The 27,155-nt window shown below is 44.9% G+C and overlaps 1 protein-coding gene across 2 annotated transcripts in view; it reads left to right on the top strand.

Moving 5' to 3' along the window:
* The window catches only part of LOC143291439 (uncharacterized), a 151,439-nt gene that overhangs the window by 117,206 nt on the left and 7,078 nt on the right, over positions 1 to 27,155 (top strand). Inside the window, exons 2-13 of one of the 2 annotated variants that reach the window (XM_076601301.1) lie at positions 1,008 to 1,234; positions 4,951 to 5,149; positions 6,570 to 6,854; positions 8,355 to 8,578; positions 9,966 to 10,059; positions 11,194 to 11,301; positions 15,567 to 15,611; positions 18,648 to 18,736; positions 21,251 to 21,361; positions 21,681 to 21,846; positions 22,867 to 22,977; positions 25,481 to 25,686. In XM_076601301.1, coding sequence (XP_076457416.1) covers positions 1,008 to 1,234; positions 4,951 to 5,149; positions 6,570 to 6,854; positions 8,355 to 8,578; positions 9,966 to 10,059; positions 11,194 to 11,301; positions 15,567 to 15,611; positions 18,648 to 18,736; positions 21,251 to 21,361; positions 21,681 to 21,846; positions 22,867 to 22,977; positions 25,481 to 25,686 — 1,865 coding nt within the window. The remainder of the gene's footprint in view (positions 1 to 1,007; positions 1,235 to 4,950; positions 5,150 to 6,569; positions 6,855 to 8,354; positions 8,579 to 9,965; positions 10,060 to 11,193; positions 11,302 to 15,566; positions 15,612 to 18,647; positions 18,737 to 21,250; positions 21,362 to 21,680; positions 21,847 to 22,866; positions 22,978 to 25,480; positions 25,687 to 27,155) is intronic. The other variant, XM_076601302.1, reaches the window with a different exon arrangement.

Genomic DNA, 27,155 nt, shown 5'->3' with positions numbered 1-27,155 from the left:
ACATCCCCCTTTCTGACTGAACTGAACTGAACTGAACATCCCCCTTCCTGACTGAACTGAACTGAACATCCCCCTTTCTGACTGAACTGAACTGAACTGAACATCACCCTTCCTGACTGAACTGAACTGAACATCCCCTTCTGACTGAACTGAAACTGAACATCCCCCTTCCTGACTGACGACTGAACCCTTCTGATGACTGAATGAACATCCCCCTTCCTGACTGAACTGAACTGAACATCCCCTTTCTGACTATGAACTGAACTGAACTGAACATCCCCCTTCCTGACTGAACTGAACTGAACATCCCCCTTCCTGACTGAACTGAACTGAACATCCCCCTTCTGACTGAACTGTACTGAACTGAACATCCCCTTCCTACTGAACTGAACTGAACTGAACATCACCCTTCCTGACTGAACTGAACTGAACATCCCCCTTCCTGACTGAACTGAACTGAACATCCCCCCTTTCTGACTGAACTGAACTGAACTGAACTGAACATCCCCCTTCCTGACTGAACTGAACTGAACATCCCCCTTCCTGACTGAACTGAACTGAACATCCCCCTTCTCTGACTGAACTGAACTGAACTGAAGCATCACCCTTCCTGACTGACTGAACATCCCCCTTCCTGACTGAACTGAACTGAACTGAACATCCCCCTTCCTCACTGAACTGTACTGAACTGAGCACCCCCCTTCCTGACTGAACTGAACTGAACATCCCCCTTCCTGACTGAACTGAACAGAACAGAACATCCCCCTTCCTGACTGAACTGAACTGAAATGAACTGAACACCCCCCTTCCTGACTGAACTGAACTGAACTGAACTGAACATCCCCCCTTCCTGACTGAACTGAACAGAACAGAACATCCCCCTTCCTGACTGAACTGAACTGAACATCCCCCTTCCTGACTGAACTGAACTGAAATGAACTGAACTGAACATCCCCCTTCCTGACTGAACAGAACTAAATGTTCCCCTCCCTCTCTGGCTGTTGCAGTGGGGGTGACTCTCGGCCAGCAGCAGCAGCAGCAGCAGCAACAGCAGGGGGGTGTGGGGGAGGTTGGGATCCACGGCCCCAGTGACACGGCCATGCAGGTGAACGGGGAGACAGAGCTGCTGTGTCAGGTGTACGTCACAGACCGCAACGGCTCCGAGCGCAGCCCCGTCACCCAGCCCTTCAACGTCACCTGGTACTTCAAGCCGCACAACTCCAACATCAGCAGGGTGAGGAATGTGTGTGTGGGGGGTGGAGGGGGAGGGGTTGTGGGGGAGAGGGGTTGTGGGGAGGGACAGAGAGAGAGAGAGAGAGAGAGACAGACAGACAGAGGGAGAGAGACAGCTAGAAAGAGAGAGGAATAGAGAGACAGTACTTCGAGCCGCTCAACTCCATCAGCAGGGTGAGTGGGGGGGGGGGGGGGGGGGGGGGGGGGGGGACAGCCAGACAGAGAGAGAGGGGGATGGAGGGAGACAAAGAGAGAGAGAGGGGGGGGACGAGATAGAGGGAGACACAGAGAGAGAGGGAGAAAGAGAGAGAGGGGGAGACAGAGAGAGAAGGAGATAGAGGGAGACAGAGAGAGAGGGGGAGACAGAGAGAGAGAGGGAGAGATAGAGGGACACAGAGAGAGGGAGACAGGTAGATAGAGGCAGATACAGAGACAGATCGAGATAGAGAGACATGTGATACTTCAAGCCACACAACTCCAACGTCAGCAGGGTGAGGGGGGCAGCCAGGCAGAGACAGAGAGAGACAGATAGAGACAGACAGACAGACAGACAGAGGCAGATACACAGACAGGACAGACAGATAGACAGATAGAGAGACAGTACTTCAAGCTGCACAACTCCAACGTGAGCAGGGTGAGGGGGGCAGAGAGAGAGAGCGGGAGAGAGAGGGAGATGGAGAGAAACAAAGATAGATAGACAGAGAGAGGCAGATACAGAGACACACACACACACACACACACAGATAGAGACAGACAGATAGAGAGAGGCATATACAGAGACAGACAGCCAGACAGAGATAGATAGATAGACAGTACTTCAAGCCTCCAAACTCTAACATCAGCAGGGTGGTTGGGGGAGGGGGGGGGTGTTGGAGGGAGAGGGGGGGCACCCACAGAGAGAGGGAGAGAGAAACAGAGATAGAGACAGACAGAGAGAGGCAGATAGAGAGAAACAGATAGACAGACAGAAAGAGGCAGATACAGATACAGACAGAGAAACAGAGACAGATAGATAGATAGAGAGACCCCCCTTGTGCTTCAAGCCGCACAACTCCGTCAGTAGGGGGAGGGGATGGGGGTGGATGGTGGTGGGGCGGGCAGTCAGACAGAGAGGGAGAAAGTGAGATAAAGAGGGGGGGGGGGGGAATGGAGAGGGAGACAGACAGAGAGAATGAGATAAAGAGACAGAGAGTGAGACAGAGAGGGAGAGAGAGAGAGAAACAGAGACAGGCAGAGAGAGAGAGAGAGACAGTGACAGAAAGACAGACAGAGACAGAGTCTGACAGACCGACAGAGAAAGAGAGAGCAGTGAGGGTGATGTGGGTGTGGGGAAGAGATGATCTTGTATGGTATGAGCATGGGGCAGAGGGTGGGGTTTGGAAGGCAGGGGGTAGGGGTTTGGAAGGCTCAGGGTGGGGCTAGATGGTTTTTTCATCATTTCTACTGTTGCTGCTTCTTTCAGTGTGGCCATTTTCTCCCTAAATGCATTGCCTCTTGGTTTGAAGCATAGGAAATTAACACAACATACATATTCATGTGAATTGTGCACTCACCGATCAGACATGAATTAACAATTGCAGCAGCAACACTTGAAAAAAACACACAAAAAAAACCAACACTACCGTAAACAGCAACAGCAACAAACCACACACACAGACACACAGACACAGACACACACACACACACACACACACACACATACACTGCATATCCCTATTGCCATTTCATTCAAGCCTCAGCCACAAATAAATCAGCCTGCAATGCGGCTGTCATTCTGACAGAGCGGGATCACCACTGCAGTCTTTTTGCAGGAATCCCACGGGATCAAATTAAACATCTTCTGGCAGCGCAAAATGCTGCAGCCAGGGTTGTTGCCAGAAAGCCAGTCAGTCTGAACACTTCTGAGCCTGTTTAAAGGGGACCTCTGATTGCTTACGATTATCATGATGATGATGATGATGATAGTAAGAATAATGATAATAATGATCATTAATAATGATGACGATGATCTTCATCTGTGGGCTGCGACTCCCATGTTCACTTGTATATTTTCGAATGGGCTTTTATGTGTTTGACCATTTTTACCCATGCCATGTTGGCAGTCATATACTGGTTTTGGCCAGGGGGGAGGGGGGGCACAGGGTGGGGGGCGGGGAGGGTTGGGGGGGGGGGGCACCCACAGAGAGAGGGAGAGAGAAACAGAGATAGAGACAGACAGAGAGAGGCAGATAGAGAGAAACAGAGATAGAGACAGACAGAAAGAGGCATATACAGATACAGACAGAGAAACAGAGACAGATAGATAGATAGAGAGACCCCCCTTGCGCTTCAAGCCGCACAACTCCGTCAGTAGGGGGAGGGGATGGGGGTGGATGGTGGTGGGGCACTGAGACAGAGATGGAGAAAGTGAGATAAAGAGGGGGGGGCGGGGTGGGGGGAGAGAAATAGAGAGGGAGACAGAGAGAGAGAGAGAATGAGATAAAGAGACAGAGAGTGAGACTTTGTGAGACAGAGGGGAGGGGGGGTGGGGGTGGGGTTGCATGCCTAGCATGTTATTGTCTCCATAACCCACTGAATGCTGTTATGGATTATTACAGGGTCAGTAACATGTGTATTTTGATCTTGTGCACACAAAGGCGGTTCAGGCACTAGCAGGTCTGCACAAGTGTTGGATTTTGGGGAGATGGGAAGAAGAACCTCTTCCCTTTACCCACCAGTCGCCTTGACATGGGTTCAAACCCAGGACCCTCACGTTGAAAGTCCAACGCTTCAGCCACTCAGCTGTTGCTGTGCCCGTCATGATGATGACGAGACATGAAATAATAATAATGATATATTGTACTTATATGGCACACACCCCCATTCATGCCCATAATTATTATTGTTAATGATTCAGCGCTTATAGCTGTTAGAGGCGTTTGATTGGCTAAGAGCGGGCCAGACTAAGAGGGGCGTCTTTTCACTGTTAGCCGCGCGAAATTTGGCCAAACAGAGCAAACCAAAGGCCTAGTTTGCATCAGTTTGACATGGTAAGTATATGTAAACACCAAACATGGAGTATAATACAAACTCCTCCTTTTTGTATGTGTGCTGGTGGTACTGTGAACATAACCTGAGTGTGGAAACTTTCATGCACCCTGTATAAATCAAATTCGTTACACTCCATTAATTGGTGAGGGGGTGTCGGGGGAGGGGGGGGGGGGGGGGGGGGGAATCTGGAATATATTATGCTTCATCAGCCTTGAAGCTTCTAAAATTGGTTGTGATCATAATGTTAACATCCTGCCTGTGGTGATCACTACATATCATCTTGATTTTGATAAACATGCTGACAGCTCATGGGCAGGAATGTATTTTAAAAAAAAAGAAAAAAAGAAAAGAAAAATATATTAAAAATAAAATAAACCACAGCATCACTGATGCAAGGGAAGCAACTGGGGATCACCATTGATTTTTTATAGTCTGTTACGTCCCTTCCATTCTTTTCATAGTTACGATATATGAATTTAAAAAGAAGAAAAAAGGTCAAACTCACATGAGCAACTTTTTTTTTTGGTCACTTTGTTGAAAAATTTGTTGTTTATTTATTCTGATTTTTGTTTTGTTTTGTTTGTTTGTTTGCAGTGTATCTTATGAGTATTGTGCTTAAAAAAAATTTTTTTTTAAAAGTCCAGAAGTGGTCAAAGGGTTATCTAACTTGTTCTTCTTTCCCACCAGGTGGTGCTCACCTTCCACAGTGACAAGGGCACAAACTGGACGCGCTCGGCCAACAACAGCAAGTACCAGTCCACTCAGAAGTCGGCTGTTGGTCTGCGGATCATGCACGGCAACCTGAGCGACGCTGGCCTCTACACCTGTCATCTGGACGCGCCCAATCAGCAGTCAGACGGCTACGGGGCTCACGTCATGGTCATTGGTAATGGGCGTTTTATTTCTCCGTTCATTTGCTGGCCTGCCTTGTCATGCCTTGGTCTTGTCACCAGGAATGAACTTGACTACCAAATTTGTCACCATGCTGGAGAAAAAAAAAAAAAATCTCAGTTCAAATATGGCCTCGAAACACATCAGTAGAAATCTGCTGTCATGGATGTAATGGTGTTGGCATGTGGTGTGTGTGTGTGTGTGTGTGTGTGTGTGTGTGTGTGCTGTCATTCCATTTGTTTTGTTCGTAAGTCTTGGTTACAGTGCCCTGTGGTGTTAATTTTTGTAACCGTCCCCCCCAACCTCCACCCCCACCCCCACACCCCCCATGTCGATGTTAATTGTTAGTGCTCTAGGTTCCTGTGCTCAGGAGGTAGAACCCTTACAAACACCCATTGTTGTTGTTGTTGTTGTTGTTACCATTATTATTATTATCATTGTTGTTATCACTATCATTATGATCATTATTATTATTGTTGTTGTTATTATTATCATTATGATTATCATCATCATCATTATCATTGTGATTATTATCATTATTACTGCTGCTGTTGTTGTTGTTATTGTTGTTGTGATGCTGTTATTATTGTTATTGTTGATGTTTTTCCTTTTATCTTTTATTTAGTTCACAGCAAGTTATTTGATGTTAACTTCAGAGATGTTTGTAATGTTGAAAATATAACTTTACTTTCAAAATTACAATTTTTACCGGCAAAGTGAAAATGATATAGATGATTTTTATAGCTTCGTGGTAACCGGCTTGTGCAGGTAAAATGTTTGCTGTAATATTCCAACACCGTGAGTTTTGTTCATCATTTTCAGTTTGTTGTAGCATAAACGATCATGAATGGTACCTTGCACAGTCACCCACCCTCAGCATTTATTTGGACAGTTGAAACGGATGCTTTTATATTCAGAAAATTGTCAGTTTTTGTTGGTTATTGAAAATTTCAGATTCATGATTCTGTTCGTGATCAGTTTCGGTTTCATGGAGATGTCAGACAGCGTGGACAGATCCATGTATGTTGCATCACATCTGCTTGGAGAAAAACGAAGAAAAAGAAACGAAAGAGCAGATGTCTGATCTTTGCATAAACCAACATGCTGACCAGGTCTTGAGAGTCATTCCAGTGAGATGATAAAACGAGTTCCCTTGTGCAGCATGCAATATGTGCACTGATAAAGAACCCATGGCAACAAAAGGGTTGTCCTATGGCAAAATTCTGTAGATGAACCCACTCTGATAGGAACACAAAATATAATTATCATGTGCTTGCACTGGAGGCCTGACCAGTGCGATGGGTTACGCTGCTGGTCAGGCATCAGCCTGGCAGGTGTGGGGTAGCTTATATGGATTTGTCCGACCACATGCAGTGAAACAGGATATCTGACGAGAAAGGGTGTGTGTTGCACAGACACCCCCTACTGCTTCAACGAGAACAAGGACGTGGACTTCCGACAGAACATCACTCTGCACTGCAGCATCCGTTACCGCGGCTACATCAAGCCGATCGTGTACTGGCGCATGGGGCGGATGAAGCTGAACTCCACCACGGAGCACATCAACAGCACCTTCATGAACGAGACCCTGCGTCTGAAGGCCAGCGAGCACATGAACGGCTACCTGTACCACTGCCACGTGGAGTATGTGGGGCTGCTGCAGATTGAGTGTCCCTCCTACCCCCTGGTCAAAGTCTACAGTGAGTATTGCAGTGTCCCTGCTACCCCTGGTCAAAGTCTACAGTGAGTATTGCAGTGTCCCTGCTACCCCTGGTCAAAGTCTACAGTAAGTATTGCTCTGTTCCTCCTACCCCTGGTAAAAGTCTACAGTAAGTATTGCTCTGTTCCTCCTACCCCTGGTCAAAGTCTACAGTGAGTGTTGCTCTCTCCCTCCTACCCCTGGTCAAAGTCTACAGTAAGTATTGCTCTGTTCCTCCTACTCCTGGTAAAAGTCTACAGTGAGTATTGCTCTGTTCCTCCTACCCCTGGTAAAAGTCTACAGTAAGTATTGCTCTGTTCCTCCTACCCCTGGTCAAAGTCTACAGTGAGTGTTGCTCTCTCCCTCCTACCCCTGGTCAAAGTCTACAGTGAGTGTTGCTCTGTCCCTGCTAGCCCTGGTAAAAGTCTACAGTGAGTGTTGCTCTGTCCCTGCTACTCCTGGTCAAAGTCTACAGTGAGTGTTGCTCTGTTCCTCCTACCCCTGGTCAAAGTCTACAGTGAGTGTTGCTCTGTTCCTCCTACCCCATGGTCAAAGTCTACAGTGAGTGTTGCTCTGTTCCTCCTACCCCCTGGTCAAAGTCTACAGTGAGTATTGCAGTGTCCCTCCTACCCCCTGGTCAAAGTCTACAGTGAGTATTGCAGTGTCCCTCCTACCCCCTGGTCAAAGTCTACAGTGAGTGTTGGGGCAGCTTAAAAAACAAAAAACAAAAAAAGGGGAGGTGTGTAGTTTTTGTTTTGATACTGTATGTACAATAAAACAAAAAAAACTCCTGCCCCTGACAGAGCCCCCAGTTGCTTTAAATAGTATGTGTATAATGAAAAAAACTCATATCCCTGATAGAGCCCCCTGTTGTCATTTTAAATCCTGTGGGTGCCGTGGAAAAAAAAACAGCAAAAAAAAACAAAAACAAAAACAAACTCCTGTCCTTGATAGAGCCCCAGTTGTTGATTTGAATACTGCACATACAATGAAACAAAAAAACTCATCTCCCTGACAGAAACCCCTGTTGTTGTTTGAAATACTGTGCATGCAATGAGAAAAGACTATAACTCCTGTCCCTAATAGAGTCCCAGTTGTTGATTTAAGTACTGTGCGTACAATGAAACAAAAAACTCCTCCCCCTGATTGAGCCCTTGTTGTTCTAAATACTGTGTGTACAATGAAAAAGCTCCTTTCCCTGACAGAGCCCTACCATTAGTTGATTTGAATACTGCATATACAATGAAACAAACACCTCATCCTGACATAGCCCCAAGTTAATGTTTTAAAATACTGTGCATACAATGAAGCAAACAAAAAAAACAAAACAAAAAAAACAAAACAACAACAACAACTCCTGTCCCTGATAGAGCCCCAGTTCTTGATTTAGATACTGACAGAACCCCTAGTTGCTGTTTTGAAATACTGTACATACAATGAAACAAAAACAAACAGACACACACAAAAAACCCAACCCAATCAAACCTCCTCTCCCTGACAGAGCCCCCCAAAATCACGTCCCTGCACGTCACCCCAGTCTTCACCCGGGTGCACACCCGCATACCCCTGGGTGCCTCGGTGCGCCTGCAGTGCACGGCGGACGGCTTCCCCTACCCGACCTACAGCTTCCACTTCCGGCCCTGGAGCAACCCCAGCAGTCGCCGAGAGCTGAGCAGCCCGGACCTGTCGGAGAGTCGCAGCTCCTACAACATCTCCTCCTTCCAGGTTGGTCTTGGCTCATGTGCATGCTGAACTTTGTGGGGACTTCCAGTTTGTTTCAGTTCATGTAGTGTCAGATGCTGGCTTTGGCTGATTACCTATTTGTTTCAGTTCGTATGTAAAATGTGTTAGATGCTGGCTTTGGCTGATTTCCACTTTGTTCCAGTTTGCATAGTGTTCGATGCTGGCTTTGGCTGATTTCCAATTTGTTCCAGTTTGCATAGTGTTCGATGCTGGCTTTGGCCGATTTCCACTTTGTTTCAGTTTGCATAGTGTCCGATGCTGGCTTTGGCTGATTTCCACTTTGTTCCAGTTTGTGTAGTGTTAGATGCTGGCTTTGGCTGATTTCCAATTTGTTTCAATTCACATGTAAAATGTGTTAGATGCTGGCTTAACCCATTTCAACCCAAGGGGGCTTACAGCCTAACCAGGCTTCCTTGTCACATTGAAGCAGAGAAACACAGAAAATATACTGGAATTAACCAGCTTCTGTCGTCTGAACTGGCACATGTGGATGATAGTGTATGAGTTAGTTCCCTCTGCTTGCGGTTTACGTATACGTAGGAATATTGAAACTGTTCTTATGAAAGGAATTTTGACACCTGAGCAATGTTGGGCACAAGGTCTAATGAGTTAAGCTGACTGATATGAACGAACAGAGAACACCTGCCAAGGCATATGAAATGTTGATAGTCAGATAGTCTGGACAGCAGTTGATTAAGTTTGGCAAGACACTCTCCACAATGATGAAATCTTAGCCCAGACAGTCTGGACAGCAGTTGGTGTAACTTGGGCAAGATGCTGTCCACTACAAGGAAATATTAGCCCACATAGTCGTGACAGCAGGTGGTGTAACTTGGGCAAGATGCTGTCCACTACAAGGAAATATTAGCCCACATAGTCGTGACAGCAGGTGGTGTAACTTGGGCAAGACACTCTCAAATTTTAGCCCACATAGTCTGGACAGCAGTTGATGTAACTTGGGCAAAACACTCTCCACAATGATGGAATTTTAGCCTGGACAGCAGTAGATGTAACTTGGGCAAAACACTCTCCACTATGATGGAATTTTAGCATGTACAGCAGTTGATGGAACTTGGGCAGAACACTTTCCACCATGATGGAATTTTAGCCTGGACAGCAGTAGATGTAACTTGGGCAAAACACTCTCCACTATGATGGAATTTTAGCCTGGACAGCAGTAGATGTAACTTGGGCAAAACACTCTCCACTATGATGGAATTTTAGCCTGGACAGCAGTAGATACAACTTGGGCAAAACACTCTCCACTATGATGGAATTGTAGCCCAGATAGTGTGGACATCAGTGGCCTCCTGTGCTGTTGTGATGGTGACGGAGGGTCAGGACTGACTGTGCTCTGTCCCCCTTGCAGGTGGCGGACCAGGGCACATACATCTGTCTGGCCATGAACGAAATCAAGGACAGGTCCTACTACGACACCAAGAACGTCACACTGGTTCTGCAGGGTGAGGGGTGTGTATGTGTGTATGTGTGTGTTTGTGTGGTGTTTGTGTGTGTGTGTGTTGGGTGTGGAGTTTTGCATGGTGAGGGGTTTGTGTGTGTGTTGTGGTTGGTGGGTGGGGAGGGGGGGTTGCAAGGTGAGGGGTTTATGTGTGTGTGTGAGGGGGGGGGGGGTGAAGTGGGGGAGAGGGGTGGGCAAGGTGATGGGTTTATATGTGTGTGGTGGGGGGTGGGTGGGGAGAAGGGGTTGCAAGGTAAGGGGTTTTTTTTGTGTGTGTGTGGGGGGGGGAGTAGGGTTGCAAGGTGATGGGTTTGTCCGTATGTGTGTGTGGGGGGGAGGGGTGCGGGGGGGAGGAAGCAGAGGAGGGGAGGGGGGGGGAGGGCAAGGTGAGGGGTTTGTGTATGTGTTTGTGTGTGTGTGCAAACGAGCATGCATGCATGCGGTTTATGCAGTATTGGTAATCTGTGTATGCTGGAGGGGAAGATGTATGTATCTATGCCTGTGGGGGAGGGGGTGGGGGTGGGCGGGGGGGTGTATGTAAGCTTTCATGCAAAATTGGATTTTGCTGAATTTTCTGAATAAAGATTCAAACTTTTGCCAAGAACAGTCATACCTACTATTACATATAAATCAACAATAATTACGATATGTGTGTATGACCACAAGTGTCGTACACCCAACAATGATAATGATATGTATGTATTGACCCAAGTGCCAAACACCCAACAGTTATAATGTTCTCTTTATATGACAAGTGCCATACACCCAACAATATTAATGATATGTATGTATGACCACATGTGCCATACACCCAACAATAATAACGATATCAGGGTATGACCACAAGTGCTGTACACCAGTCAACAATAATAACAATATCTATGTATGACCAGAAGTGCCGTACACCAGTCAACAATAATAACGATATCTATGTATGACCAGAAGTTCTGTACACCAGTCAACAATAATAACGATATCTGTGTATGACCAAAAGTTCTGTACACCAGTCAAAAATAATAACGATATCTATGTATGACCAAAAGTGCTGTACACCAGTCAACAATAATAACGATATCTATGTATGACCAGAAGTGCGGTACACCAGTCAACAATAATAACGATATCTATGTATGACCAGAAGTGCCGTACACCCAACCCTATCCTTTAGGAGGAGGGGGCCAGACGTGGGATCCCAAACCTGACGACAATGATGACCAGCCTTCAGAGACAGACTCCCAAAATCCAAGTATGTCTTCCTTCTGTCTGTCGTCTGTTGATTCTGCCTTTGGTCTGTTATAAACTTCAGTGTCTGTCATCTGTTGATTCTGCCTTTTGTCTGACATAAAGATCAATGTCTGTCGTCTGTTCATTCTACCTTTTTTTTTTTTTTTTTCCTTTTTTTTTTTGTCTGACATAAACATCAGTGTCTGTCATCTGTTGATTCTTCTGTCTGACATAAACATCAATATCAGTCTTTTAAAACGTTTTCATTCTGCCTTTTGTCTGACACAAACATCAGTGTCTATTGTCACTGTCAATTCTGTCGTCTCTGTCAATTCTTCCTGTTGTCTGACATAAACATCAGTGTCTGTTGTCACTGTCAATTCTGTCGTCTCTGTCAATTCTTCCTGTTGTCTGACATAAACATCAGTGTCTGTTGTCACTGTCAATTCTGTCGTCTCTGTCAATTCTTCCTGTTGTCTGACATAAACATCAATATCTGTTGTCACTGTCTCACTGTCAATTCTGTCATCTCTGTCAATTCTTCCTGTTGTTTGACATAAACATCAGTGTCTGTTGTCACTGTCAATTCTTCTTTTTGTCTGACATAAACATCAACATCACCCATGTGTGTGGAGTCGTGCTGAGAATGTTTGCTTTGTGTATAACCTTTCTTGTCTGCCCGACAAAGATCTCACAAATGTTTGTGTTGAGTTAGTATGAACCAAAAAAAGAAGAAAAAGAAAAAGAAAAAAAGATTTGAGTTGCCTTTTTGACAATCTTTGGTCAGGGCATAAATGTAGGATTATTATTTTTTTCTTTCTGTTGACAGATTCAGGTGAAAACTGTTTGATTGGTTATACGTCTTGGCGTCTTTGTCTCCACAGATTCTGGAATGATGCTTTGTCTTGATCCGCTCTGTGCTTGTGTCAGTTCTGGTCTGGTCTGGTGTGTGGGTGTGTTGTGCATTCGCTGCTTGACCTGTGGAATGGTTTCTGTCGTGTCGGGTGTTCTGTTGTACGTTTAAAGTCTTCTGGAACAGGAAATACTGCTCTGAAAGGAATGGATGGAGGAGGACAAAAGAAAATTATATATATATATATATATATATTGTTTTATATTATCTATTTCTGGTTTCCTATTGAAGCCATTTCACAGCTAGTTATTTAACCATTTGAGTGCTGACTTATGCAAACTAACCCACTGGCTGGGGCTGAGTCCTGTCAAGGTCTTCAGTGTCGGCAGATTCATGGGGGACTGCTGTCGGAAGGATGTGGTGGCAGTCTCCACTCTGGGGAAGACACTCACTCAGTCTGGCTCCGCGACTAAGCCATTATTGTCGCTATGAAGGGGTTTAGTAGGTGGTGTCCTAAGTACGTTAAATCAGAACAGGCACTACTGAACACCACCGAATGACTCAGCAGCAGTGCAGGGTCTCCTCTGGTGTGTGGCCCCCTGGCAACCTAGAATCAATGGTTCCCTGTGGACTGTCGGTATTGGGACTGCGACAGATGAACCTGGATGTGGCTGTGTAGGGGTGGGGTGGGGGGAGGAGGTGGGGGACTCGGAGTGAGCAGCATGGGAGTAATGCCACTGAAACAGTGCAGATGACAGGGCAAAAAAACAACAACCAACAACAAACAAAAAAAAACCCAAAAAAAAACAGGAAGGTTTCAGCAGTGATTTTGAAATGATATAAGTCTTAAAAACGAAAAGAATTGCAGTTCACATAGATCATTCAACTATTGCATTGCGTGTCATTGTTCACAATACTCAAAAAGACTGTTCTTGGCAAGCAGTGAAACATGATTTTCTGTCTATGTATGTGAACAAAAAATGCAAGGAAAAAAAAGCACTGGAAGATTCAGGAACTGTGCCAAAACTTCGCCAGTAATTCACTGGTCAGACGTCTTCGTTTTTCTAGAGCTATGTTCCTTCTCTAATTGTTGATACTTGTTGAAAAACCAGTCTGATGAATCGGGATTTTGGTCCTGAGAGGCTGCTTGTAGCCTCAAAGATAGGCACAGTGATGCCTGAGTAGTGCTATCTGGTGGATGGTCCAACACTCGGCTTATATCACAGATTGACATAAGTTTACATTTGGGCTAACAGCAAAGTGAGAGCTGTATTATCAATGGTTTCTCCAGTCAATGGGAAACCATTTACAGCTTAGTCTTTTGTGAAGGACTAGGACTCTCAAACTAGGAGGCAAAATTGCACTGGCTCATAGTGCTGCAGCCTTGAGGGCTAGTTGGCCTTTGGGAACCATCCCAATGCCGACTGTCCTAAAACCCTCTTGGCCGAGAGAGTGGGGATGTACTTGGGCAAGACACTCTCCACTATAATCAAATTCTAGCCCAAATAGTCGGAACAGCAGTTGCCTCCTCTGCCGTTCTGATGGTCATAGTCGGACACGACTGGCTGTCATATAGTGCTATCTGGTATCATCATCTTAGATGAACAGACTATGAATAAATAAACAACATAGTGCTCAGTCATAGGGTGGAGTGAGTTCTTTGAAAATTCATTATTTTTTAGTAATTATTTTTCTATCATTATGATTTTAGTTTATTTCATTCTATTCTGTTCTGTTCTATTACAAGGATCATTGCAGAGCAGCAGAAATGGTCCCAGACAAAGTGTTCATTTAAAAGTTAACACCTCATCAGAACAGGACAGGAAAACATTCATGGGATATAAAAGGACAGTGTGGGACGTGTTGATTAATCACATGAATGCCTCTGTGTGTGTGTGTGTGTGTGTGTGTGTGTGTGCGTATGTGTGTTCACATCTGTGATGTTTATAAAAGTCCTGCAAAGATCAAAGTGCATGTACAGCACAGAACCCTATATCTGTCCCTCCAGCCGTCCGTCCGTCCGTCCGTCCGTCCAACAAGAGCAGTATTTCTGCGGTTCAGTTCAGCTTCATGTTCACATTGATTGGTTACGCTCCACTTGGAATCACTGACTTTCACAGATACTGTGGCTTGCGATTTTGATGTTTTGTTGTTCATGTTGTTGGTCAAACAAAGTGGCATTTTCCTTTTCCTATTTAACTCTTTGTCTCTCTCTATTGTCGGCCAAACAAAGTGGCATTTTCCTTTTCCTATTTAACTCTTTGTCTCTCTCTATTGTCGGCCAAACAAAGTGGCATTTTCCTTTTCCTATTTAACTCTTTGTCTCTCTCTATTTTGTGTCAGACCAAACTGAAATACTTGCTGTAATTTAAGCCTGGCCTTTTCACTGGTTTGTGCCTTGTCTGAACCATGTTCGTGACAGCGTGAGTTCAGTTTCAAGGAGGCGTCAAAGTGGGCAGGCTGATCCATATATGTTGCACCCACAGCTGCTTTAACTCTTTCACCACCAAGTTTCTGTGCGATGACACTCCCCAGTGCCAAATAATTAAGATACAGTGGCTTCCGTTCATGTCAAAACAACACAACGGACTTGTTCACTTCAAACTGGGTCACAGGGTTCACTTCAAACTGGGTCACAGGGTTCACTTCAAACTCGGTCACAGGGTTCACTTGGGTCACAGGGTTCACTTCAAACTGGGTCACAGGGTTCACTTCAAACTCGGTCAGGGGGCAAAGGTTAGTCATTGTTCTGTTGGCCAGGCAAAACTGGCTGCAGCTGTCAAGCTTTGTTACAACGTGAAAAATGGTCTTGAAGAATTTATACTTATGAAATGATTATATCGTCCTGTCTCTTATTCGGAAATAGTGTTTCTTAGCTTTTCTTTAAAGTACATGTTACTATTTTCTTTTACTGTATTATAGATCAAGCTGCTAAGTTTTCATCACTTTCATATTTTAATTCAACCTTTTTGCTTTTAAGTTAAATGTCTGCCATGTTCATACATGATTATGTTAGACTCCCACTTCGGGGCTGAGAGACCGCATGGTGTGACGAGAAGCGTTTGAATGCACACACGTAATTTCCAATCAGATTACTAATGATGTATTGTATCAGCATCACCCCTCAAAGTCAACTTTAGTCATCTATAGCAATGAAAAGGTTAAAGCAAAAGATAGGGAGTGGGTAAGAGGTGCCTGACCATGTCATAAACCCTGACATGCTGGTCAGTTCTTGAGAGCCTACCCATTAAATTTATTTATTGTTTTTGTTTGGGTTTTTTTAGTTTTTTTATTAATGTCTATATTAAATCTTATTGTTATTTCATGGTATAAACACCAACAGCAATAGCAACTGGTGTGTGCTGTTGAGGGTGTGAGTGCGCATGTGGGCGGGGCATGAGGGCAAGGGCAAGTAACTGTGGTGTTGGTTTCAGGCTCCAGGTCTCCTCACCCCGCCTCTAGATCTCAGGGGTCTATCTGTGAGTGTCCCTGCGTCTCTTCTGCATGCCGGTCTGTAGGTCTGTCTTGTAGCGCACTGCCGTGGTTCTGGGACTGGCTTTGTTTTGGTTTGTTTGTTTGTTTGTTTGTTTTGAAACGAACAAACTGGTTTCTACTTCTGCATGCTTGTTGACTGATCCATAGCTCAAGGACTGTTCTGTTGTTGTTGTTGTTGTTGTTAATTAAAAGCTGTGATTATTCTTTTGTTTGTTTAGCTTGTATGGGTTGTATGGTTGGTGGAACTTTATCTGTTTATTGATTTGTTTGTTTGTGTATTTGTGTGTTTTTGTGTTGCTGGTGAGATAAGACTGGCCCTGAGATGTCAAGGTCTTGTCTTTTTTCGAGTCTTTCGATCGCTGTGTCTCTTCTGCGTATGTGTAGGATTACTAGGAAGGAGACTGTACTTGGTTCTGTAGGATGTTCACCAGGAGCCAGTTGCATTGCTCGGACGGAAGAGCCTAGTATGGTCGTAACCCACTACTGACTGTGTGTAGTGTGGAACTGACCAATGGCGTAGTTCGGTCAACGTGGGTGTTTAGTCACGTGTAAATCAAAAAGTTAGAACCAAGCAATGCACCTGGCACCTGGTTTTTCTGGTGGAGTGTCTGTCCTTCTCTGTCTTTTCTCACCATGAGAGTAAGTTTGGTTGATGGCGGAAGCAACACAGTTTCTTTTATAGATTTGTAGCATTGTCGTAGTGCTCACTAACGGCTGTCAAGTTGAGGGATTGATTCAGATATTATCATATCATTATGTGTTTGTGTGTGACAGTGCTTTACCATCAAGTGCTTGTATTGTTGTTCAGCTTCCTGAAAAAAGATTTTGTTTGAGAATGTCTGTATATATTATATACAAGAGAGGCAAAGCATTTGTGACTGACATGTGAATTTTTTGTTTTTTGTTTGTTTGTTTGTTGTTTTTTTGTTTGTTTGTTGTTGTTTTTTTCTCAAGGCCTGACTAAGCGCGGCTGCTGGTTGGGCATCTGCTTGGCAGATGTGGTGTAGCGTATATGGATTCGTCTGAACACAGTGACACCTCCTTAAGCTACTGAAAATTAAAAAAACTGAAACTCTCACCATGAGCAAACTGATCTGCATTGTATGAATATATATATGTGTATATATGTATGTCTGTATCAATGGGAAGTCATTTAGAGCTTAGTCTTTTGTGAAGGACGATGACTTTCAAAGAAGGATACAAGATTGCACTGGCTGTTTAGTGCTGCAGCCTTGGGGGCAAGTTGGCCTTTGAGAACCATCCCAACGATGACTGCCCTCTAAAACCCTCTTGGCCGAGAGAGTGGGGATGTAACTTGGTCAAGACATTCACTACTATAATCAAATTCTAGCCCAGATAGTTGGAACAGCAGTTAGCCTCCTCTGCTGTTCTGATGGTCATAGTCGATCGAACACAACTGACTATCATGACTATCATGTGGAGTGATGGCCTAGAGGTAACGCGTCCGCCTAGGAAGTGAGAGAATCTGAGCGCGCTGGTTCGAATCATGGTTCAGCCGCCGATATTTTCTCCCCCTCCACTAGACCGTGAGTGGTGGTCTGGACGCTAGTCATTCGGATGAGACGATAAACCGAGGTCCCATGTGCAGCATGCACTTAGCGCATGTAAAAGAACCCATGGCAAAAAAGGGTTGTTCCTGGCAAAATTCTGTAGAAAAATCCACATCGATAGGAAAAACAAATAAAACTGCATGCAGGAAAAAATACAAAAAAAAAAGGGTGGCGCTGTAGTGTAGCGACACACTGTCCCTGGGGAGAGCAGCCTGAATTTCACACAGAGAAATCTGTTGTGATAAAAAGAAATACAAATACATATATGTATGTAGGTAGGTAGGTAGGTATTCATTCTATTTTTTGATAAAGAAGCTAGTGCAGTCAGTGCCAAGAGTTTTATGAGTTGTCTTTTTTTTTTAACATTTATTTATTTATTTATTTCATTTCTAAATCTATCTCAACAGCATGTTTAGTCAATGCAGAACTAACAATGAATGGGTTTGGATGGTCTGACCCCGAATTTTTTTTATTGTTGAATTGTTTCATGCTTTCCCCTTGTCATTCTTTTATGATTGTAACAACAATAACAGCAACAATAATGATGATGATGATAATACTAATGGTACTGATAAAATCTTGTTTGTTAAATGGAGTGCAACTTTAGTGAAGGATAATAATAACTATAATGATGATAATAATTATGATAATACATAGTACTTATATGGCGCAAACTTCTGACGTAATGGGTTCCAAGTGCCGTACATGAAATAACACATATACAATAGTGCATAATAACATGCCTTTGCACAAGAAAAAACAACACATATGTGTATCTTTACACCAAGGCAATAGTACAAAGTGCAGGTATGAACACACACACACACACACACCTACACACACACACACACACACACACACACACACATATGCTCGCACACACACACACGCCCACTCACATACATACACGCTATATGATGACTTCAGTAGAGGGCAAAGTGGGGTGGGTAGGGGGAGGAAGAATGCAGACAGTTAGCTATGCTTCCTCACACCCAAAGGCCTGTTTGAACAGGTGGGTTTTCAAGTTTGCTTTGATATGTGGCAGAATGGTTAAGACACTCAGCTGCCAGTACAGAGAGTCTGTTAGGGGTGTGGGTTCGAATCCTGCTCTCACCCTTTCTCCTGAGTCAAACTGGAAAATCAAACTTGAGTGTCTAGTCTTTTGGATGAGATGATAAACCCACGTCCCTGTGTGCAGCACACACTTGGTGCACAGTAAAAGAACCCATGGCAACGAGAGTGTTGTCCTCTGGCAAAATTATGTAAAAAGAAATCCACTCTGATAGGTACACAAATATATAAGCATGCACTCAAGGCCTGACAAGCATGTTGGGTTATACTGTCAGGCATCTGCCTAGCAGATGTGGTGTAGCATACCTGGATTTGTCCAAACACAGTGACACCTCCTTGAGAAACTGAAACTGAAACTGAAACGTTGATGTGTTGCAGTCTCTCCCTACGCCATAGCAGCGGTCATCAGCGCCACGCTGGCAGGAATCCTGATCGTCGTCTTCATCGTCCTGGCCATGCGTATGAAGGTCAGTGTGAAGAGAGGGGGCGGGGGAACAGGGACGCTTTGTTCTCCACCCTCAGTCTGCGGCTGGGTACCGTGTGTGCCGCATGGTTTTACATTTCTTGTGAGCTTAGGCCCAGCACTCGGCTTATATCACAGATTGACACAAGTTTACATTTGGGCCAACAGTAAAGTGAGAGCTGTATTATCAGTGGTTTCTCCAGTCAATGGGAAACCATTTACAGCTTAGTCTTTTGTGAAGGACTATGACTCTCAAACTAGGAGGCAAAATTGCACTGGCTCTTAGTGCTGCAGCCTTGGGGGGCTGGTTGGCCTTTGGGAACTATCCCAGTGCAGACTGTCCTAAAACCCTCTTGGCCGAGAGAGTGGGGATGTACTTGGGCAAGACACTCTCCACTATTATCAAGTTCTAGCCCAAATAGTCGGAACAGCAGTTGCCTCCTCTGCTGTTCTGATGGTCATAGTCGGACACGACTGACTGTCATATTGTGAGCGGTGACATTTTCTTTCTGTCTGTCTGTCTTTGAGGGCTGCTACTCCCTTGTTCATGAGTAACTGTTAGTGGGTTTTTTAATGTACAACTGATTTTGTATGGACATAAATTTCTTTTTGACTGTTTGGTTGGCTAACTGTAAATGGTTATGCATGTAAGTTTTTCATTTTAGTGTTAAAAATGCATGTTTTAATCGTCGGTATTTACATTGTACTGTGCATTTGAGCATGTTTTACATGGAAAGCACATTATAAATTAAATTAGTAGTAGTAGTAGTAGTATTCCGCCATGCAGACAGCGATACTCTGTTTTCATCATCAGTATGCATTTTGAGTGTGTACGTGTTTCTATGCCCCAACGAATACTAATATCAGTAACAGGATCTTCAATGTGTGTGTTTGATCTGTGGTATGTGTACACACAGGAAAGGGACTGATCTTTTGCATGTGTATTCACACGAAAGGGATGAAGGCACTAGCAGGTCTGTACACATGTTGACCAAAGAGATCTGAAAAATCTCCACCCTTAATCCACAGGCACCGATTCCGGGACTGAATCCAGACCATCACATTGAAAGTCCAGCGCTTTAACACTTGGCTTTCGTGTCCATCTGAAAGCGTGAACGTTATTCACCAGAGGTGACAGTGCAGTACAATATCACTTTATTGATCCATCAGAGGAAGGTGGTAGAATGCTTAACCCTTTGAGCCCTGAGTTCCTGAGCAATTTTAACCCTTCTGCCTGAGCTCCTGAGTCAAAATTTGCAAATAATTGGTATTTAATGTGTCACGGCAGATATAAAAAGAGTGCCCTGACCACCACTTTACCGGTGGTAGAGAAAAATGACATAATGCCTAGCCACCGGTTGAGTGGTGCGTAAACACTTGTGTCGTTTTTTGCTATTGGTTGACTTGTATTGAAATCGATCTTTTTTATCCAAAGCACATGCACAAAACACAGTGAAAAGGCGCGGCCATGTTGGTACTACGTTCGCTGACGTCAGAATATTACGGTTTTTCTGATTGGCTCTTCAATATAAGTCAACCAATAGCAAAACACGACACAAGTGTTTACGCACCGCTCAACTGGTGGCTAGGCATTATGTCATTTTTCTCTACCACCGGTAAAGCGGTGGTCAGGGCTGAAAGGGTTAAGACGCTTATCTACCAGTACAGTATCCGTGAAGGTCTGGGTTCGAATCCTGCTCTTGCCCTCACCTCTCTCCCAAGTTTGACTGGAAAGTGTAGTCATTCGGATGTGACGATAAACCAAGGTCCCACACGCAGTATGCACCTGGCGCTCTGAAAGAGAACCCATGGCAACATATAAGTGTTACGGGCGCAATAGCCGAGTGGTTAAAGCGTTGGACTGTCAATCTGAGGGTCCCGGGTTCGAATCACGGTGACGGCGCCTGGTGGGTAAAGGGTGGAGATTTTTACGATCTCCCAGGTCAACATATGTGCAGACCTGCTAGTACCTGAACCCCCTTCGTCCCACAGGATATATGCAAGCAGAAGATCAAATACGCACGTTAAAGATCCTGTAATCCATGTCAGCGTTCGGTGGGTTATGGAAACAAGAACATACCCAGCATGCACACCCCCGAAAATGGAGTATGGCTGCCTACATGGCGGGGTAAAAACGGTCATACACGTAAAAGCCCACTCGTGTGCATACGAGTGAACACAGAAGAAGAAGAAGAATATAAGTGTTATGCCCTGGCAAATTTCATGGAAAGAAATCCGCTCTGATGGGTACACCCAATTACGTATATGCATGCACTCAAGGCCTGACCAGCGCAATAGGTTACACTGTCGTCAGGCATCTGCCTTGCAGATGTGGTGTAGAGTGCATGGATTCATCCGAATGCAGTGACGCCTCCTTGAGAAACTGAAACTGAAATTAATCAGATTGCTGAAAGGGGTCATAAAAATTTTTTTGGGGGGATAATCTTCAGTATTGTCATCGTTGTCTTCATTCAGGTTATCAGCGTCGACGTTAACAGCTGTGTGATGGTGTGGGCAGAAGCGGGACAGGAAGATGCGGGAGAAACTGGCGAGGGCGCACGACGAAACGCTGGACGACCAGGAAGTGGAGCTGCTGGATGAAACCATTCAGCCCAACGGTCACTACATGGTGAGTAGTTCTGTGTGTGTCCTTCACCTTGCTGGATGAAACCATTCAGCCCAACGGTCACTACATGGTGAGTAGTTCAGTGTGTGTCCTTCACCTTGCTGGATGAAACCAGTCAGCCCAATGGTCACTACATGGTGAGTAGTTCTGTGTGTCCTTCACCTTGCTGGATTAAACCAGTTAGCCCAATGGTCACTACATAATGTAAATGCCACTGAAACGGTGTAGATGATGGGGCAGCCAAAAAAACAAACAAACAAAAAAAAAATCCATACACATCAGATTCATCCAGTGTGTGTGTGTGTGTGTTGGTGTGTGTCAGCCGGCAGAGTACTCCCGCCTGAAGATGAGCTGGGAGATTCCCCGGAAAGACGTGCGGCTGTTGGAGCAGATAGGGCGCGGAGCCTTCACGGAGGTCTGGAAGGGCAGAATGCGCCGCACTCCCGGCACCAACGACATCATCCGCATCGTTGTGAAGAAGCTGGACAGTGAGTTTGTGGATTGTGGGTGTCTGTGTGGGAGTGGGGGGAGGAGGTAGCGTGTGTTTGTGTTTGTGTGTGAGTGTGTGTGTGTGTGCATATGGTGTCTGTGTGTGTGTAATGTGTGTGTGTGGTGTCTGTGTGGTGTGTGTGTGTGTGTGTGTAATGTATGCATGTGTATCTGTGTGTGTGTGTGTAATGTGCACATGTGGTGTCTGTGTGTGTGTGTGTGTGTGTGTGTGTTATGTTTGTATGTGGTGTGTGTGTGTGTGCATGTGTGTGTGTGTAATGTGTGCATTTGGTGTCTCTGTGTATGTGTGTGTGCATGTGGTGTGTGTCTGTGTGTGTGTAATATGTGCATGTAGTGTCTGTGTCGCTGTGTGTGTAAAGTTTGATATGGTGTCTGTGTGTGTGTAATGTGTGCATGTGGTGTTTGTGTGTGTATAATGTGCGCATATGGTGTGTGTGATTTGTGCATGTGGTGTTGTGTGTCTGTGTGTGTAATGTGTGCATGTGGTGTCTGTGTGTGTAATGTGTGCTTGTGGTGTCTGTGTGTGTAATGTGTGCATGTGTGTGTGTATGTAATGTGTGCATGTGGGGGGGGGGGGTGTATAATGTGTACATGTGGTGTCTGCGTGTGTGTGTGTGTGTAATGTGTGCATGTGGTGTGTGTGTGCGTGTATAATGTGTGCATGTGGTGTGTGTGTGTGTGTGTATAATGTGTGCATGTGGTGTGTCTGTGTGTGTAATGTGTGCATGTGGTGTGTGTCTGTGTGCATGTGGTGTGTGTCTGTGTATGTAATGTGTGCATGGTGTGTGTGTGTGTGTGTGTGTGTGTGTGTAATGTGTGCATGGTGTGTTTGTGTGTGTGTCTGTGTGTGTGTGTGTGTGTGTGTAATGTGTGCATGGTGTGTGTGTGTGTGTGTGTAATGTGTGCATGGTGTGTGTGTGTGTGTGTGTGTGTGTAATGTGTGCATGGTGTGTGTGTGTGTGTGTGTAATGTGTGCATGGTGTGTGTGTGTGTGACAGGCGAGGCCACAGAACAGGAGCGTCATTTCTTCACCACCCAGCTGGAGGTGATGAAGATGCTGCCTGCCCACCCCAACATCGTGCGTCTGGTCGGCAGCTACACCACCAATGGTACAGCTTCTCTCTTTGTGTGGGGGGTGGTGGGAGGGGAGTGGATGTGTCAGTGTGTGCTTGTGTGTGTGTTTGGGGGTAGGGGGGGATGTGTGTGTCAGTGTGTGGTTGTGTGTGTGTTTGGGGGTAGGGGGGGATGTGTGTGTCAGTGTGTGTGTTTGGGGGTAGGGGGGGATGTGTGTGTCAGTGTGTGGTTGTGTGTGTGTTTGGGGGTAGGGGGGGTATGTGTGTGGTTGTGTGTGTGTGTTTGGGGGTAGGGGGTGTGTGTGTGTCAGTGTGTGGTTGTGTGTGTGTTTGGGGGTAGGGGGGGATGTGTGTGTCAGTGTGTGGTTGTGTGTGTTTGGGGGTAGGGTGGGATGTGTGTGTCAGTGTGTGGTTGTGTGTGTGTGTTTGGGGGTAGGGGGGGTATGTGTGTGTCAGTGTGTGGTTGTGTGTGTGTTTGGGGGTAGGAGGGATGTGTGTGTCAGTGTGTGGTTGTGTGTGTTTGGGGTTGGGGGAGGGGGGTATGTGTGTGTCAGTGTGTGGTTGTGTGTGTTTGGGGGAGGGGGGTATGTGTGTGTCAGTGTGTGGTTGTGTGTGTGTGTTTGGGGGTAGGGGGTGTGTGTGTGTCAGTGTGTGGTTGTGTGTGTGTTTGGGGGTAGGGGGGGATGTGTGTGTCAGTGTGTGGTTGTGTGTGTTTGGGGGTAGGGGGGGATGTGTGTGTCAGTGTGTGGTTGTGTGTGTGTGTTTGGGGGTAGGGGGGGTATGTGTGTGTCAGTGTGTGGTTGTGTGTGTGTTTGGGGGTAGGAGGGATGTGTGTGTCAGTGTGTGGTTGTGTGTGTTTGGGGTTGGGGGAGGGGGGTATGTGTGTGTCAGTGTGTGGTTGTGTGTGTTTGGGGGAGGGGGGTATGTGTGTGTCAGTGTGTGGTTGTGTGTGTTTGGGGTTGGGGGAGGGGGGTATGTGTGTGTCAGTGTGTGGTTGTGTGTGTTTGGGGGTAGGAGGGATGTGTGTGTCAGTGTGGTTGTGTGTGTGTTTTGGGGAGGGGGGATGTGTGTGTGTGTGTCTGTGTGTGTGTGTGTGGGGGGGGGGATGTGTGCATGCACATGTTCATTTGTGTGTGTGGGGGGGGGGAGGTTGTCTTGTCAGTGTGTGTGGGGTGTGTGTGTGTCCAAGTGTGTGGGGGGGGGAGGGGTGTGGGCATACACATGTTCATGTGTGCGTGTGGGGGGGGAGTGCGTGTCTGTGTGCATACACATGTTCATGTGTGTGGGTGGGGGAGGGGTGTGTTCACACACATGTTCATGTGTGTGTTGGGGGTGTGTGTGTGTGGGATGGAGGTGGGCGGGGGGGAGCAGAAGTGTGGGTGTGGGCGTGTGCATGAGAGCATGTTAGTGCTGTTTGCAGTCAGTGTTAAAACTGTAAGTCACAGTGTGGCCTTTCTTGTGCTCTGTTTAATTAGGTGTGTTTGTGTGTGTGTGTGTATGTTTGTGTGTGAAAACGAAGTGCTGGTGTGCTTCTTGCATATTCTTTGTTGTCATTTAGGCTGCACAGTATAATGCCCATATTCGCACACATGTCTGTACATGCCAGTGCTTACACACATAGTAAAACACAGATGAGAGTGTATCATAGCTTCCCATTGTACTATATGCATGTTGTTGTTTTTCAAAAAGCACGCATTTTATTGTTGAAATCACTTTGGTCGATTTAGGGTGGAGATTTATCTGATTTGTCAGGTCAACATATGTGCAGACCTGCCAGTGCCTTAATCCTTATGTGTATGCAGAAGCTGACGATCAAATATGGATGTTAAAGATCCCATGATCCATGTTAGTGTCAGATGGGTCATGGAAACACCAGCATATCCAGCATGCACACACACACACATGTGTGCACGCGCGCGCACACACGCACGTACACACACACATGAAAACTTACCGTTTGGGATCACTCTCTTTGTTTATATGGTGTGTGTGTGTGTGTGTGTGTGTCAAAGTTTCAGTTTCAGTAGCTCAAGGAGGCGTCACTGTGTTCGGACAAATCCATATACGCTACACCACATCTGCCAAGCAGAGCATGACCAGCAGCGTAACCCAATGCGCTTAGTCAGGCCTTGAGAAAAAAAAAAAATATATATATATATATATATATATATAACACTAAATAAAATAAAATAAAATAAAATAAAACAAAACAAAAAGAAATAAGTAAATTGATAAATAAATAATAGATAAATACATAAAAAAAGAACTACTACTAATAATAATGATATTTATAAGGCGCAAAAACTTAATGAAGTCAACTATAAGTGTACAAAAATAGAAATAAAAATAAATAGATAAATAAATAAATAAATAAAATGAAATAGAATAAGATAAATAGATAAAATAAAAAAGACAACAATGATGATAAATGTCATAGATAAATGATAAATGTGTCAGAGGCGTTGATGTATAACGTTTCAATGCCCCCAGGGTGTGTATGAAATAAACTTCTTACCTTTCCTTGCCTCGCCGTGCCCAGAGCCCTGGCTGCTGATGCTGGAGGTGGCCCAGGAAGGCACCTTGCTGGAGTACCTGCAGCGCCATCGCCCGGGGCAACAGGAGATAGTGATGGGGCGGGGCGGGGATGAGGCCGTCTTCATGCGCAAGCAGACCCTGACAGCCCAGAAGCTGCTGTGTCTCATCGCCCAGGTGGCCAGCGGCCTGGAGCACCTGCAGAAGTTCAAGGTCAGTCACACACCTGTAGATAGATAGATATATATAGGTATATATATTCACATATATATAGAGATAAAATATATATTTATACATATAGAACTCTCTCTCGTTCTCTCTCTCTCTATATATATATATATATATATATACATATATTGTTTTTTGTGAGCGTGTGTGTGTGTGTTGTGTAAACTGTCTTTTTGTGTTAAAAACTGCTCCTGATGCAGATTTCTCTTCATGAGATAATAAAATTCTTCTTTTCTTTTCTTTTTTTTTTTTTTTTTTTTACATCTTATCTTATGTAATCTTACCTGTGGGGTGGTTGGGTGTTTTTTAGCTTTAGTGTTAGTGTGTGTGTGTGTGTGTGTGTGTGTGTGTGTGTGTGTGCGTGTGTGTGTGTGTGTGTGTGTGTGTTTGTTTCAGCTGACCTAGTACTGACTCCCATTTCCTGTCTGCCTTGTTGTTTCTCACCCTTCTTTCAAAACCGCTTTCAGACCTCCTTGAAATCGTATTTACTTCCATCCATACAGATCAGTAACCAGGTTCTTGTCTTCACTTCTGTGTTTTATTTCAATTTTAACTTGTATTATTTTTACTATTTTCAAATGTGCTCATGTTCACATACCTTGAGCGGCCAAGGTGTGCTTGCACATGTGTGTGTGTGTGTGTGAGTTTGTGTGTGTGTGTGTGTGTGCATCTATTGTGGAGTGAGTTTGTGAGTTGGAGTCGGAGGGTTTATGCATGCAGGTGTATTACCTGTGTTTTTAGTGTGTGTATGTTATTGTGCTTTACTTTGTAAACATCCAGGGCTTTTGCATCTTTAGATTGGGTGTACCAAATATCAAACTTATTAGTATTATGATTATGCTTATGATTATTATCATACTTATTATTCTTATCATTATATGTGTCTGTGCTGTTGGGTGTACCAAATATCCACTTATTAGTATTATGATTATGCTTATGATTATTATCATACTTATTATTCTTATCATTATATGTGTCTGTGCTGTTGGGTGTACCAAATATCCACTTATTAGTATTATGATTATGCTTATGATTATTATCATACTTATTATTCTTATCATTATGTGTGTGTTTGCTGTGTATGTTGTGTTCATAAATTTACAGTTGGGCCAACAGCAAAGTGAAAGCTGTATTAACAATGGTTTCTCCATTGCAATGGGATATCATTTACTGCTTAGTCTTTTGTGAGGGACTATGACTTTAAAACTTAGGAGGCAAAACTGCACTGACTCTTAGTGCTGCAGCCTTGGGGGGGCTAGTTTGCCTTTGGGAACCATCCCAACGCCGACTGTCCTAAAACCCTCTTGGCCGAGAGAGTGGGGATGTAACTTGGGCAAGACACTCCCCACTGTAATCAAATTCTAGCCCAGATAATCTGGACAGCAGTTGCCTCCTCTGCTGTTGTGATGGTCATAGTCAGACACCACTGTCATACATCATACATGTGGTGTCAC

The sequence above is a fragment of the Babylonia areolata genome, chromosome 17, assembly GCF_041734735.1.
Source record: "Babylonia areolata isolate BAREFJ2019XMU chromosome 17, ASM4173473v1, whole genome shotgun sequence".
NCBI lineage: Eukaryota > Metazoa > Mollusca > Gastropoda > Neogastropoda > Buccinidae > Babylonia > Babylonia areolata.
Note: the sequence above shows the minus strand (reverse complement) of the source record. Positions and strands in the feature narration are given on the sequence as shown.